At 44.2% G+C, this 14,549-nt stretch overlaps 1 protein-coding gene across 6 annotated transcripts in view; it reads left to right on the top strand.

The window, feature by feature from the left end:
• Window positions 1-3,293: 3,293 nt before the first annotated feature.
• STK32A (serine/threonine kinase 32A) overlaps window positions 3,294-14,549 on the top strand; it is a 39,080-nt gene continuing 27,824 nt past the window's right edge. Inside the window, exons 1-5 of one of the 6 annotated variants that reach the window (XM_083798481.1) lie at window positions 3,294-5,003; window positions 5,327-7,963; window positions 10,914-11,019; window positions 13,276-13,331; window positions 14,374-14,525. In XM_083798481.1, the coding sequence (XP_083654607.1) occupies window positions 10,968-11,019; window positions 13,276-13,331; window positions 14,374-14,525 (260 nt within the window). In that variant the 5' untranslated portion in view covers window positions 3,294-5,003; window positions 5,327-7,963; window positions 10,914-10,967. The other 5 variants (XM_083798482.1, XM_083798484.1, XM_083798483.1 and 2 more) reach the window with 5 other exon arrangements.

Raw genomic sequence — 14,549 nt, 5'->3', positions numbered from 1 at the left:
GTTGTGCACAGCTGAGTGCTAGTGTATGTGAAGGGAGTTGCTGATCTTGAGTAGGTTGTCAGCGACAGTTGTCCATGCAGAAAGGGAAGCCAGGTAGCCACAGCTGAGCTGTGTGTGGTGCTCAGCAAACGCGGGCCAGGCCAGGACAAATAGAGGACCTTTCCTAGACCCAGCAATGCTTTGACAGTCAGATATCAAAGGTACAGTCTTGACAGAGAGGGAGAATACAGCACTGGAGTCCTTTCAGGTGGCCTGTTTGGTTTCACCATGACTAGATTCACCCATTAGGGAAAAAATTATAATGCTGAAATAGATTCCTTTCACAACTGACGGAGTTTTTCAGATTGCCAGGAAGATGACTTTTTCTAAGGGAGTATGTTTCCCTGGCTCATGTTTACTCAGACTTTTCCCTGAAGGATAGGAGGGAGAAAATTTATGCAAGTCAGTTCATACAAATCAACAGCTGTTATAGCAATTTTTTTCCACTGGAGATTTGAAGTGTGAGTTATAAAAACTGGAAAGCAAACACGGCAATTAAGCCCATCTCAGACAAGAACATTTTTATGTGTGATTTTCTTTATATGGTCATGACAATAATAAGATCACTGATTCTCTAACCTAAGCAAATCAGTAAACAAATACCCCTTTTTCTAATTATGGTGATAAGGTTTATGTGGTCATTATTTCCTCATTGTTTAGAAGATTTTTACTATTTATTGTTTAGACACTGGAGGAACACTGTAAGGGTTAGACCCTCATATTACTTTGATAGTTATCATTTGATAGCATATCTTCAAAAGACTGTGTTTTTGTTCAGTGAAGAAGTTAATGACTCGCTGTGTTCCTACTTGCTTTAGTTTAAGTTACGGAGTTTTGTGTGAGAGTGGACATAAGTATGTGCAGTAGGAATTGCCAAGCTCCAAGTTAAATCTGCCGCATCACCATTACTTCTTCCAAATAACTACCAGATTGATATGAGCCTCTGATCCTTATTTTTTCATTTTCTAACCTGTTAATGCTTTATATTGCAGCTTTATTAATGCCAGTTTCGCTTGTATGATAGATGTCTAACGTTTTTTATTTATATTCACTTACTAACATTTTGCAAAGATTTCTGTGTATATAAACACATCTGTCTCATTTTATGTGGTTGTTTTGAAGAAGCCACAATCACTGTGTTTGATGACATTTTCTCCATGTTTTCAAAGCATTTCTCATGCTCAGCTGCTGCTGGAGATGTTCATAAAGGGTTTTCTGCAATAGGGATGGGAAGCTGGATATCTGAACTCTTCAAAATGCTAAACACCTACAAAAGAAAAGCCATTTATTTCATTATATAAAGTCATGAGCATGTGATGATGCACACTGTTTTTACAGCTGAAATGTAACTGCTTCACATGTGTCCAAGACACTGAGAAAAGATCTCCATTTGTAATCTCTCACTCCAATGGCATAGCCTTCTCTTTTCTCTAACAATTGAATTCAGGCAGATATATTAAAACATGCCTGAATAACTGATCAACATCTTCTCAGCATTCAAGTAATCCCTATATTGTTGGATGTAAATTTGCTGGGAGCTTTGCTGGGAGCCCAGAAATAATACAAAAAATACAGCTGGTTAAAGATGTACCAGCAAAGCCTTATTAAACACTTCCAGGAACAACTTCCCTTAATCCACAGCAGAGTCTTGGGGAAAAAAAAAAAAATATATCATCAAAAACTATCCCTGAAACCTGGTCATGCTTGGATAGCACACGCTGGAGAGGGCATGACAATCCTCTCGCTCTCACACCAGACTCTGTGCCTGAAATGTCTGCAGCTATCTGAGCACTCATGGCCCCAGGAGTACTGCTTTGGAGGTCATGGTCGTGGTCAGACATTCTGACAGCAGCTCACTGTAAGTTTATGTCTGACGTTGAATCATAGAGGGGGAGTTTGTACTGAAGGAAATAAATTCAAGGGAAAGCTGAGGGGAGAGGGAGATGGTGAGGATGAAATATCTGAATGCAGGCAATGGAAAGGTTGAAGTTTTCTGGCAGCTCTGTAATGCTTGTTAGAGATCAGATGGAAGGTTCAATAAGAGCAACAATGCTCACATCAACATGCTATGCAGTTTGCAGAGTTCTGCCTAGAATCTTCCCTTTCATAGGCATCATTGTGTTTTTGTTTTGTTTTGTTTGTTTGTTTGTTTGTTTGTTTGTTTGTTTTTTGCCCAGCAGCTTTTGCCAGGACTTGTTCCTGTCCTCAGTCCTGTAGTTTTCAGATTTACACCAGGGATCATTTATTCCTGCTTTGTGCTGGTAGTGCTGAGAGCAAGCAGACAGGGTTTCTTAGCCCTTGGTACCTCCTGGCTCCTGCAGCACAAATACTACAATATGTAGAAACTAGGCTGGAAATACAGCCTTTAGTAATTGAGTTTGCATTTGATGTGGAGGACACATTGATTTAAGGAATGCTATTGTATTTTTTGTGCTTTATTGCTGAATTCTCTTCAACCAATTCCCTGTGAACCATGTAGAGTTTGTATGCTACCCATCTTCTGTAATTCTTGGACTTGTTTCTTTTAGAACACCAATTCTTGCCGGGAGAGGATTTCACTAACAAAGTACATGTCTTGTGATTCTGATGTATAAAAAAAAAAAAAAAAAAAACTCCTGCAAGCTTATTCTCTCACTTTACTGCATGCAAATTGAATGTTCTATTTATTCTAAGGAGCTGAAGAACTCCTCAAAATCAAATGTGCTTGGGGAAAAGCTGCACATGAATATTGACTGGTCTTCTGATGTCAGCTGCTAACTGCATTGCATTCAGTTTTGTAACTAAATGAGTCATGAATGTTGTGTAACAGTGGGAGAGCATCTATTTGAATTGACAGTCTATTGGTGCTGATGGGACTGGGTGATGTACACAGAAAGAGAATGTTCCCCCATGTGTCTGAGGGGGATATGTAGAAGTTAAGAGGAGAAGTAGCAATAATTTTACTTTCCAGCCCACCTAAGGGTACATGATGTAACCATAAAACAGAACTGACTTTGATGTGCATCTGTTTTCACTGCTGTAAAACTGAGCTCAGTATTTATCAGAGTAATTGTTAACTTTTTAGCTCCTTGGAGCAAAACTGTTACAAAAACACTATTTATTTTTTCCCACATAGTTATTCATGAAGTGTTCATTTCTGTGGACACATACTTAAAACTTATGTTTCCATGATCCGATTTTTCCCCTAAGGACATTAGCTTGTAGTCTGAGTGAGCCACCATCTGATAGATATGATTTTGTATATTTACATTTCCATTAAGGGAGAGGGAGGAGAGCTAGAACAAGTCAGGGGTTTGGCAAGGGGAAGCAATTCTGGCTCAGGGTCAATAAAAGTTCTGTAGTAATTCTTTGCATTCTGTTCTCTAGGAAAAGTGAAATCATGTTTCGAATGGTGTGCTTGGTTTTGAGTTCTCCCTGGCTCCCTAGGGAAGTGTTGTCATGAGAGTCATCTCTGATCTGCAGCAGAATTAAAGGTTTGGAGCCTTTGGGATGCAGGGAGCTGCAGAGCCAGCTGTTCAGTCCTCCAGCTTCTGCTCAGAGCTCCCCTGGCAGTGTGCTCCACTTCCATGATGGGTCCCCTGGGATGTCACTGCTCATCTGGGACATGTGTTACCCAGCATGTCTGTAAAAGCCTGGGGACTTTATCAAATGATGTATTTTAACTTGCTGGTTTACCCTATCCCCAAAACCTCCCCTGATGTGTAGGCTGGAAATAAAAAAAGCAATCTGCAAAAGTGGAGTTGGTAGGGATTCCTGAATGACAAAAGTTCACAAGTGAAAAAAAATATTGGTACTATCTTTGCCATAATGACTTTTCTTTCTCTGATGGCTGCTGGAAGAGGGAGCATTGCAGATCTTTTCTTTTTTTCAGGAAAAAAAAAAAAAAAAACAACAAACATGTTACTACATTAACACTGCAGTTTCTCTTTTGCTCATTTTTCAGGATAAAGGTAGTTGGAAACACAAATGGAAAATGTGATGCCCTTCATCATTATTTCTAACAATTCTGTCACAAATCGAGACTAGAAAGGCAAAGAAACCTCCAGTCATTCTGATTCCCCTCTTGGAGATACTGGAGTGGAAAATGGAACTTTGCAAATCAGCAGCTGTCTCTCTGTGATGATCTGTCCCTTTCAGATTTGTTGCTTGACTCTTATGCTTGAATAACAGACCTTCCCTGGATTCTCCTCTCATGAGGTACTATTTACAGTGCCACAGTGACATGAAGCACAGAGCTGCATCTGTGACCCCCCAGCTGCCTCGATCTTCTGTGCAATGTTCATTGCTCTCACTCCCAGCAGCACCATACATCCCCAAGGAGTTCGTAGAGGTGGACCATTTTGACATTTGAGGATGAAGTTAGTAATTGTATCTGTCAAATATATACTAAGAAACTCTCCAACCCCTAACAGGGCTTTTTTTTTCATTGTTTAGTTTATCCATCCTTGCCTAGAGCTTTTTCTAAAAGCTAAAAAGCTTTTAGAAGCCTTTTACTGAAGAAAATGCGTGATGTTGGCATGGTTTCACAGGATGTGCTGAAGACAGCGATGTTTTTGTGCGGTCATACTCGAAACTGTGCGCTTGGAGAAGGCGTCTCCTCTCAGGAGACTAAGGATTTTGCTTTTCTTTAGCTCTTCTGCTTTTCCTCAGCAAATCCTGCCTCTGACGGCTTCTACAGACCCTTGAGAGGAGCCGCCGCGCCCCTCCCCGCGCTGACACGCAGCGCCCCGCGCCTCCCGCGGCTCTGCGGGGACCCCTGGCGGGCACGGGGCGGCTGCGGCAGTCCTCTGCCGGGCGGCGGCTCGGGGAAACCCGGTGAGGCGGGTTGCGATGCTCAACCCGCCAGCTTGAGGCTCGGCTGGCTGTGCGTGCCCGTGTCTCTGCCTTTGAACAAGCGGCCACCCATCAGAACTGCAAAGCGTCCTAAAGGCCTCCAATTCACTAGAATTTGGGCGCTCGTGAAGGTGAGCCCGCTTTAACCATAAGATGCCAGCAACGGATACCAAAATCTGATGTATAGAGGACAAAACTCAATGCTAAACACCACCAGAGGGCTACAGCTGAAATAAGGATGCTGAGTATAATTTCAATTATTTTAGGGCTTATGGGTGCAGGATATACATACTGTAAATGAGGCTGAACTTGTAAGCCGCTGCTAGAAATGAGATTATTACTTGGAAAAAAAAAAAAAAAAAGTAGTTGGCTGAACAGTTACAATTAAGGGTTAAAAAAATATGTGTTAGTTCAGTGGAGATAATTGAGTGTTTTACTCTCTTGGTCTTTGCAGAGCTTTTGGGGTCTGTCACGTATGCAAGGCAGCAGGTGAGAGGGGAAGGATTTTGGTGTGCCACTGACATCACCGAGCGCACTTGATTTGTCGCAGACTTTCAAAGAAGCGAGACCAGCTTTGCCTTTTCTCCGTTAGAAGGCACCAGAGCTCTACCATCGAGAGCAGTGTTACTCCTTTGACACCAGGCAGGAGGGAAGCTGGCAGTGGCTGTTCTACCTCTCGCCACCTGCATCCCTTCCTGAGTTTCTGCTTGGCGTGGCTCACACAGGCATGTCCCACTGCCGTCTGCTCTCCACGCTGAAGCCTCCAGAAAATTCATTTCTGCTTCCCAGCTCTGGTGTGCGACCAGGAGCACACCTTCGCCTGGTTCCCTGAGATGTCCTTGCACAGTGGGAGCCTGCAGTGGGGCAAGGTTTCTGCTGCTGCTGCATGCCTGAGTCCTGACCTCCTCTCAGTCTTTTACTCTTGGGTCTACTTGCTGAGAAGTGTTGGTTTTGTTATTGTGAGTCAGTTATAAGAAACCTGCAGAAAACCTACACAAATGATTCTGACATCAGCTTTGAAGTGTATTTTGGAGATGTAGCTGGTAGGTACACAGAGGCTAGGTGGTAGCTTCATTTGCCTTTCAGGCAAGTAGTTCTCTAGATTCAGCAGTGACATTTCTGGATCTCATATATATAAGAGCATATATATCTCATATATCAGAGCAAGCCTATTTCCAGCATTTTCCTTAAATTTTGAAGTTGGACAAATGGGTGTCATTGGAAGTGAAAGAAGAATGCAAGTCTTTCATTCTCTTTCCTATTATCTGACTGCAAGAGAACAGCACTTCATTATTCTCTAACCTGTCTGTACTCGATACCCCTTTTTTTTGTGCAGTAGGTTGATAGCATGTTACATAGGTAGGTGAATTAGTTCAGCAAATGGATGTCTGCTTTTGCAAGAAAGTCCCTTTATATATTCCCACTGAAAAAAAAAAAAAAAAGTCTCTGCTTAGGACTTGACTCATATTTTTGAGTTGACAAAATAAGAAATCTCCATTTCTTTCTTAAAAAAATGGGGGAAATTTTTTGCATTTTTTTAATGTGTGCCCTCTTTTTTTTTTTTTTTTTTTTTTTTGAGATTGAGCATAGTTCCATTGATTCATTGCTCAATTGATTAGGCTCTCTGTTTACCACAGAAAATTAATCCCACGTCACCTTTCCATGGGGACTGAGCTGAGCAGTGCATTTCTCCCCCCCTCCCCAGCAGCAGCTTAGGAGCTGCAGTGGTACTGGAGCGTGTGGCCTGCTGGCTCGGTGGGGCAGAGGGTGTCTGTTCCTCAGAAATGGTTTTGGGAGAGCTGCCTTCTGGGCCTCTAATTTGCTGGGTTTTTGGCCTTCTCTGGAATTCTGCTCTTGTATTTTATTTCTGTCTATGTACAGAGATACTGAAGCTCTTCTGACAACCTGCTCTGCAGAGAACAACTCTGAATTAATACTTTTGTAACCTTCACAGTTCTGTTTCCACTCTGTTGTTTTGTCCTGGCTGCTGAATTTTGTTCAAAATAAAATCTTAAGAAATGTTTACAAAAGACTTCTAACGACTTAAGGTAACATTTTTCAAATTTTTGATCAATGTTCCCACCTCTGGGCCAGGTAATGATGAGTGTCCCGAGTCCAGCTCTGCAGTGAATCTAGCCTCTTTCTTTTACCACAGCCCTCATGTTTATTTTTCAGAAGATTGCATTTTGTGCATTTGACTAAAATTCAGATCATTTTAGGGAAACCCAAGCTGTGTTTCTGCTCATTGGTTCTTCTCCAAATAATAAATGAATACTGTTAAAATTGGATTATTTTGACATTTCTAGCTGTCCTGGAGGAAGAACTGCTCTCCCTAGGAGCCTCAGGATTCTGAGGCTATGCCAAGCACTTGTGAATGAGAGAAAAGCCAGTGTCCAAAGAATATGGGCAACAGGATGAGAAATGTGGTCTCTGCCCTTTTACAGCAGCCGTTCAAACAGGAATGGATTTGGGTGAGGAGAGAGGGGTGCCCGCTGGGACTCGGCCTTGCAGACAGCAAAGTAACTGAGACTGTCTCTGACAGCGTCCTGTTCAACTTCACACCGAGAAAATAAGGGAGAAGGGCAGTGCTTAAAGCTAGGGAATTAAGAGCCGGGCTGAGCTCAGCACCTTGTAGGACAGACCCCTTCTTGAAGAGGGCAATCCCCTGCTTTGAGACATAGCGCACGTGGGAGGGGCTTTCAGATCCTGGCCCTTCCCTTATTAAGAGCAATAAAAATCTGTGGCACCATACGAGTTAAAAAGAAGTAAAACCCAGACCAGACGGCAACAAAGGAGACGGTTCGCAAACATCTCGAATCGGCAGAAGGATTTCCGCTGCGGCGGGATGAGCACCGAGCACCGTCCTTCCCCTGGGGACAGGAGATGTCACAGCAGCGCGGCTGAGCAGCCCTGATCCGGAGGGCCCTGGGGACCCGCCGTGCCCGCGGAGCGGACCCCGGCCCGGCCGAGCCCCGCGCCCCGCGCCCCGCGCCCCGCGCCCCGGCCAGAGGCGGCTCCCGGCACCGCAGCCGCTCGCTGCCCGCTCGTTCCCCCCCCGCCGCGGTCCGGGCGGCCGCGCCCTCCCCCCCAGGTAAGCGCCTTCTTTCCGTGCGTCCCCGGGGCTCCTGGCGGCTCCGCGTCCTCCACGCTTCATCCCTGAGTTCTGCGGGGGGCGTCCGCGGGCAGTTGGCTGCGGCTTGGAATATTTGCCTCGTCACGGGCAGTAACTCAGTCATTTTCTGCGCTGGGGAAGTCGCGTGGCCAGAGGAAGGGCCGCAACAGGGTGAGACACAAAGGCGACACCGAGTAACACCTGCTCTCCTTCTCTGAACTCCCCTGTAGCTCCAGAAGAGTTCAGAATAATCTTCAGTTTCTCTGGGACAGACATGCTGGAACTAAAGTAATGTAACAATTATTGTTGTGTTACCGACCAGTTTCATCTGCTCAGCAGAACAGTGGCAGCACCCCCTTGCTTAAGCGATGACGAGGTGATGAGAGAAATTATTCCTGAACCCTGTAACTGGCTGCTCACCTTTTGTATAAACACCTAAATCCTTTCTTAATCCTGCTGAGCTCTTTTCCCTGTTAGGCAGCACATTCTGCTTGCAGAGGGAGAGCAGAAGCCTGGAGATGACACTCCAGTGCCTACATTTCCTCTGCTTTGCTTTGGCTTTACATTTATCTGTTGAGGATAAAACCTGCTCGGAAGCGTGAGGATGTGCTGCCCCAGCTCTGGAGGCAGGTGCATGGGCACACCCAGACAGCTGCGTTCCCCTGCCTGTAAAATCTCCGTTGCAGTCATCAGACTGACTGGGGAGACTTGGGGACCGCTGCTGGCTGGAGCGAGTGATCCGACCAAGAGTAAAGTTAAGGTGGAGGCGTTAGTAGTCTTAGTCCTACTGAAAATAATAATTTTAATCATTTTGTGAAGTTTCAGTGTGAAATAGGATAAGATTTATCATTACTGTACCCTGGGTACCTCTTATAAAGATATAAATCCTAGTAATTATTATCCAGACTAGCTTAACTGCAAGGACCTTGCACTCCTCCTCCCTGAAAGCTTTTATATCGAAGTATTTTCAAAAATAAATTAAGCTACAGACTCCTATACAAGAAAACTTTCCTGAGCAACTGACCTTGGCTGCCACCAATAAGATCACTGGGATGTAGAACATCAGTATGCAGACCTGATTTATGGCTGTTACCTCTGAAGGTGTATTTTCATTCTGAAGAGTAAGTTTTGGAGCTTGTAAAGAAGTGCTCATGTAGTTTTGTTCCAGGTTGTTGGCTCAGTCTGTTCCGTTCAGAGGCATTGCCATGTATAATGAACACTTGCTGCATTTGTTTTATTGTTTGATCTTGTTTAAGTCTTCCAAGATGAGAATTCAAGAATTTACATTTTTTAATAGTTTGCATTGTTTTGTTTGTTTGTTTGTTTGTTTGTTTGTTTTCCCTTGGGGCGGGGGGGGGGGGGGGGAGGGGGGCTTTTGAGAAATGCAAGCTTCCCTGGGAAGCTCTTTGCTGGAACAGTGAGTTCTGTGTGAATCACAGGGGCAGCACGGGTGGGCTGTAATTGGCTTTGTAAAATGCCTCACAGAGTGTGCCCTGTGAGCTGCCTCTGGTTTGTTCTGGTTGCCTCTTGGGAGTTCTGGGGAGATTTTGGGAGGGCTGGGAGACCTCTTGGCTCCAGCTAACTCAGGGAGGGCAGATCCCACTGCACACTCAGCCATTTGTCACTTTTTGCAGGTGCTACAGTCTGATCCACAGTTTGTTTCCCAGGACTGTGATACTGGGGATGAGTTTTACATCAGTGCAGCCTAGTTCAGGAATAGACACAAATGCAGGGGTAGCTTTAAACTTCAGACAAGCTTTGGCACTTGTTTTAAGGTCATTGTCCTGACCTAGGGCACAAAGCTAGAGCTGAACTCCTGACTGAGCAATGCAGGTGAAGCCAAAGTTGGCTGGGAAGGATCTGAGTGCTGGTCCAGAGAACCCAAGGAACCCCATGGCAGTCCTTGTTCCCAGGACTGTCCCAGTAATTCTCTTTTCTACACCTTTTTTTTTTTTTATGATCCCTCCCTTTGTGTTTCAATGGTTTAATTTTGTTACTTTAATGTAAAAAAAGTAAAATTGCTCAGTAGCTGTGTTTTCAGAGCATAGGTCTGAGAAAAATGAATAAGCCTGCATTGCATCCTTAAATGTTCAGTGACAATGTGAACGTCCTGGAAAACCCTCCAGGCTGGACAAAGTCCAGGTTGTGCTGCATTGCTATGCTTTCATTCTTTTATGGGCTTCATACTTAAAACAAGAAATAAATGCTGTGTACTTGACGGAGATGTCAGTATAAAGACAAGTTTATAAGGGTGCCTCGCATGTAAATGCTTTACAAATAAAGGCTGATACTGTACCCACATAAGATTGTTAAAGTAGTCTTGAGTGACACTTAACTGTGCAGAACCATAGAACTCTGTTTGGCAGAGAACTGGAAAACTAAAACCTGTGTTGTTCAAATCAAAAGTTTGACATTTTGATTTTTTTCTTATACAGCTTTACACTTTCATGTGACCTTAGTAGTCAAAAATGCCTTTCTGATTTTATCTAGCCAAGTTGCTATGCTCATTTATTTTGGATATTGACCTTGTTACAATTAGTTGCGCTTTATCATCTCTAAATCAGTCATAACATCATTGAAGGTACAAAATACAGTATGTTGGATGATACAGCAAACATGAGCCAGATCATTTGGCCCGTACTTCACTTCACTCAGTGGGCAGCAGTTCTGGTCTAGGTGACAAAGTTATGATGTTCCTGGTTTTTTCTTGTCAACTCCATTATGATGTGCTTTTTTTCTGATGGTCAGTTTTGTCTCTACCGCATTCAACATCCAGCAAGAAATTTAGAGGCCGCAAAGAGCTTCCTAATCCTCAGTGATGACAGGCTTTTGCTTCCTGCCTTCTCCAGGATGCACCAGCAGAGCATTGCACAGATCTGCTGGGAGTGACCCTCAGGATAGCACCATGCTCTGTGTGCTGGCTTTGCAGGTGGTAATGTAACAGAGAGGAGTGGGAGAGAGACGAGCCTGGGCAGAACACACCATGGGCGCAAACACCTCCAGCAAGTCACCACCCTTTGATGAAAACGAAGACGGTAAGAGCTTTTCCCAGCTGGTGTCTGGGACTGCAAAGTTTACCAGTGAATAGAATATCCCAAGGGCAACACAACTGAGAGCCACTGCCAGCTGCTGTGGTGGGACTGCAGACATCCAGGCGTCTCGGTTAAGCACCGGAGTGCCATGGTCTGCAGCAGCCCCGAGCCTTTGGCCTGCCGCAGAGGTGTGGCCAGAGGTCGGGTGGTCCTTTCACCTCCCTTCTGCAGCTGGGCACTGGGTGAGCAGTTCTGCAGGAGAGGTATGGCTTTTGAGCTGTCCCTGGGACACTGCCAGGCAGTTCAAGGGCAGGGAAGAAATTGTGGTTCCAGAGGCAGAGAAGGCTTGTTCTGGGGATCACAGCCCAAGGAGGACTGGTATAAAGTGTGGTGGGAATACAGCTTGAGCAATGCGTGTCCCATCCCTGCTTTGAGCTTGGCAGGAGAGCCACTTGGAGAGACTGGACTTGGTAGCATGGAACGGGAGGGTGCATTGCTGAGAGCAGCCTTGGAGACTGGTGTTACCATGCTGCCAAGATTGTAGAGACAGTCCTTAAAAGATTGTTCCATAAATTTACTTGTTAGATTGTTACATAAATTTAAAAATTACTGTCCCAAAGAAAAGGATTCCAATCAAATATTAAACAATTGTGAATTGTTAAAATGATTGGTTTATCCTGGGTAACTTCCATTCTTCCCAAGTCAAACTCTCAGTTTGTTTCAGCACTTTGTGGAAAATGTGTGATGTTTATCAGGCCCAGCAAAGTGCTGAGTGTGACACACGTCAGGGGAAGGGTGTTTAGGGCAGATCTGATCATGATTCTCTTGTGCTGAAGTTTGCTGGCACAGTTTATAGAGACATAACACCTTCATATTCAATAACTTGCCCATGCTTCTTCAGGAAATCTATAGACACCAATAAGCTCAGGGTCCCCACACGCCTCTTCCTCCTTTCACTCTGAGGCCACCTTGCCTCGATATGTCTTGCAGGTACACTGTGCTCAGCTACATGGGGAAGGAGCAGTGCTTGTAGAGACGGCTGGGAGAGACGCATCCTCAGTTTTCCTGCTGCCTCGGCCACCATCTCTGGTGGTTGGGTTTTTCATTGTTTTAGATGCAATCAGGCAGTGAAATGAGGCTTTTCAAATCTGTAGATGTCGATTCAGGATGAAAAGCATGTGTTTGGTTCCTGACCTTGGACACCACCAATTTCTGTCCTGTTTGGAAGTGAGACTCTGGGTTGGCTCGCTGCGAAAACGTGAGATGATATGAGAGCTAAAACAGAGAGCAGTGGAAGAGTGATCATACCTAGTTTAACAGTCTTAAAAAAAATATGCAATTTAGCTCTCTTAGAACCAGTTCAGTTACAGATCAGTGTTTAAACATTACTGAAAACATTAATATTAAAAATGAGGAGGCAGAAGGTGTTAACATATTAATGAAAGCATTCATATTAAAAGATAATAGAGGTAGAGGGTGTTAACATGCAAACTCAGGCTGCTGGCTTAACTCATCTGGATTTGCACCATTTAGCATGGTGCTGGACTTGGTGCCAAGTCTTGTCTGGTGGGGCTTTACCTGCAGAACAACTGTGCTGGTACAGGGCAGTGACGGGAATAGCAGTGGGTCAGACCTCCTGGAGGCAATGGAGGACAGGTATTTCCAGGAGCTGTGCCTGCCCACGTGAGCTGGACAGTTGCCTTCTAGCACATTATTAAATCAGCTGACATCCCTGCTGGTGCTGGTCAGCCCCAGCAGAGAAGGGAGGGATGCCGCAGTGCACACCCAGCTGAGCTGAAGTCGGTGTTCAACAGACTCTCATTGCCCTCACCACAGAGGACAGCATTTCTCCACAGGCTCCCGGCTCCTGGCACAGGGTCCTCCACCTTCCACAGTCCCCATACGTCGTCTGGTGCCTTGGAGAGGCCACTGGGAATCAGCCGTGTCCCCTGCAGCCCCGCATGCTGGCTGTGAGAACAGTGCTGGCAGCTGGGATCATCCAGCTGGCGGCCCTCCAGGCACAAGGCCCACTTCAAGAATGCGGTGTCCTGGTGTCAGCATAAAAATGACAAGGGCAGGAGAGAAGAGGGAGGAAGGGAAGGGACTAAAAAGAGAGACATCTCCAAAACCAACAGAAAGTTGCTAGGATATCCTTCATTTTTTTAATCTCTTCTCTCATAAAGAAAAAGTAGAAATACTGTAATTTCATCAAACTGTTGCTTAGCCATTTAATGTTTGAATGTTTGCTCTTTCTTGCAGTCACCTTTGACCATTTTGAAATTTTGCGAGCTATTGGGAAGGGCAGCTTTGGAAAAGTAAGTATTTTGTGAGCTAATCAGCATTTGGACAACTAGAAACTTAACTGAGAAAATGGGCAAATTAGACAGGATCATATGAGAGTAAAGAAATGAAATACTGCATTGTCAACAAGATTTGACCTGAGCTTCAACTCATGGTAAACAAGAAAGAATCAGAACCTGACTCCTCATCTATTCCACAGCCACAAATCGTATTACAGGAGATTAAAATGAGATACTGATAAATCAAAAGAGATGAATTTTGCTATGTTTCTGGATAAACATTTTCTAAGATTCTGCAGCAAAGCAACACTGAACACAGTGATGCCAAAATAGGGTATGTTTTATGTACAGAGTAAGACAGATCTCTAGACAAAGAGGCTTATTTGGTAGTGAAACAAAGAAGGTTGACTGAAACTTTGTAAATTTATTTCAAACTCTTAAACTGTTTTAGAAACAAATCTGAAAAATCTAGCCTAAATTTTATGTTTTGCAGTCTTACAAACTCCAAGTTTTTCTTCAAAGCAACATTTCTTTCTAGATTTGGTAAAATATAACTTTAAGAAGGGTTAAAATTCAAAATCCAATATGCCTCAAACAAAGGCCAAGGTTTGTAGCAAGCTGAATGAAGCTTAGCTGAATGAAGAAGGGAGAAATTCATGTGCTGTTCCCCAGTTTCCAGCCTGTAGTTCTGTGGCGGAAAGGGCTCTTCAACTGAAAACAGTAACTGCTCTGGGGGGGGATGGACCATTTGATGGAACACGATCAAGATTTATTACTGCTATTAAATTAAATGTTGACTCGAGTGATTCCCTATCTCCTGCCTTTGTGGTGATAAATTCCTTCCCCTCACCTTCCCCCACAAAAATTATTTCTTCAGCTGAAAATGGGATGAGGTATTCACTGGCAATGTCCAGAGCTGCAGAGAATTGCATAGAGCTGGGACTTTTCAACGTAGGCTTTGTTAAGGATACCTGGAGACTGCTCAGGCAACTGTGTTTTGCCTGTGTCAATTTACTGACAAATCATCTCTGTTTTATCACTTGATTTACTCACTTAGGTCTGTGTTGTACAAAAGAATGATACCAAAAAAATGTATGCCATGAAATACATGAATAAACAGAAGTGTCTGGAGCGAAATGAAGTGAGAAATGTTTTTAAGGAGCTGCAGATTATGCAGGGCCTGGAACACCCCTTCTTGGTAAATCTATGGTAAGATATTTCTCCTTTATTTAC

This window comes from Anser anser (genome assembly GCF_964211835.1).
Source record: "Anser anser genome assembly, chromosome: 14".
Taxonomy (NCBI): domain Eukaryota; kingdom Metazoa; phylum Chordata; class Aves; order Anseriformes; family Anatidae; genus Anser; species Anser anser.
The sequence above is the reverse complement of the archived record's forward strand: the minus strand, read 5'-3'. Positions and strand labels throughout refer to the sequence as shown.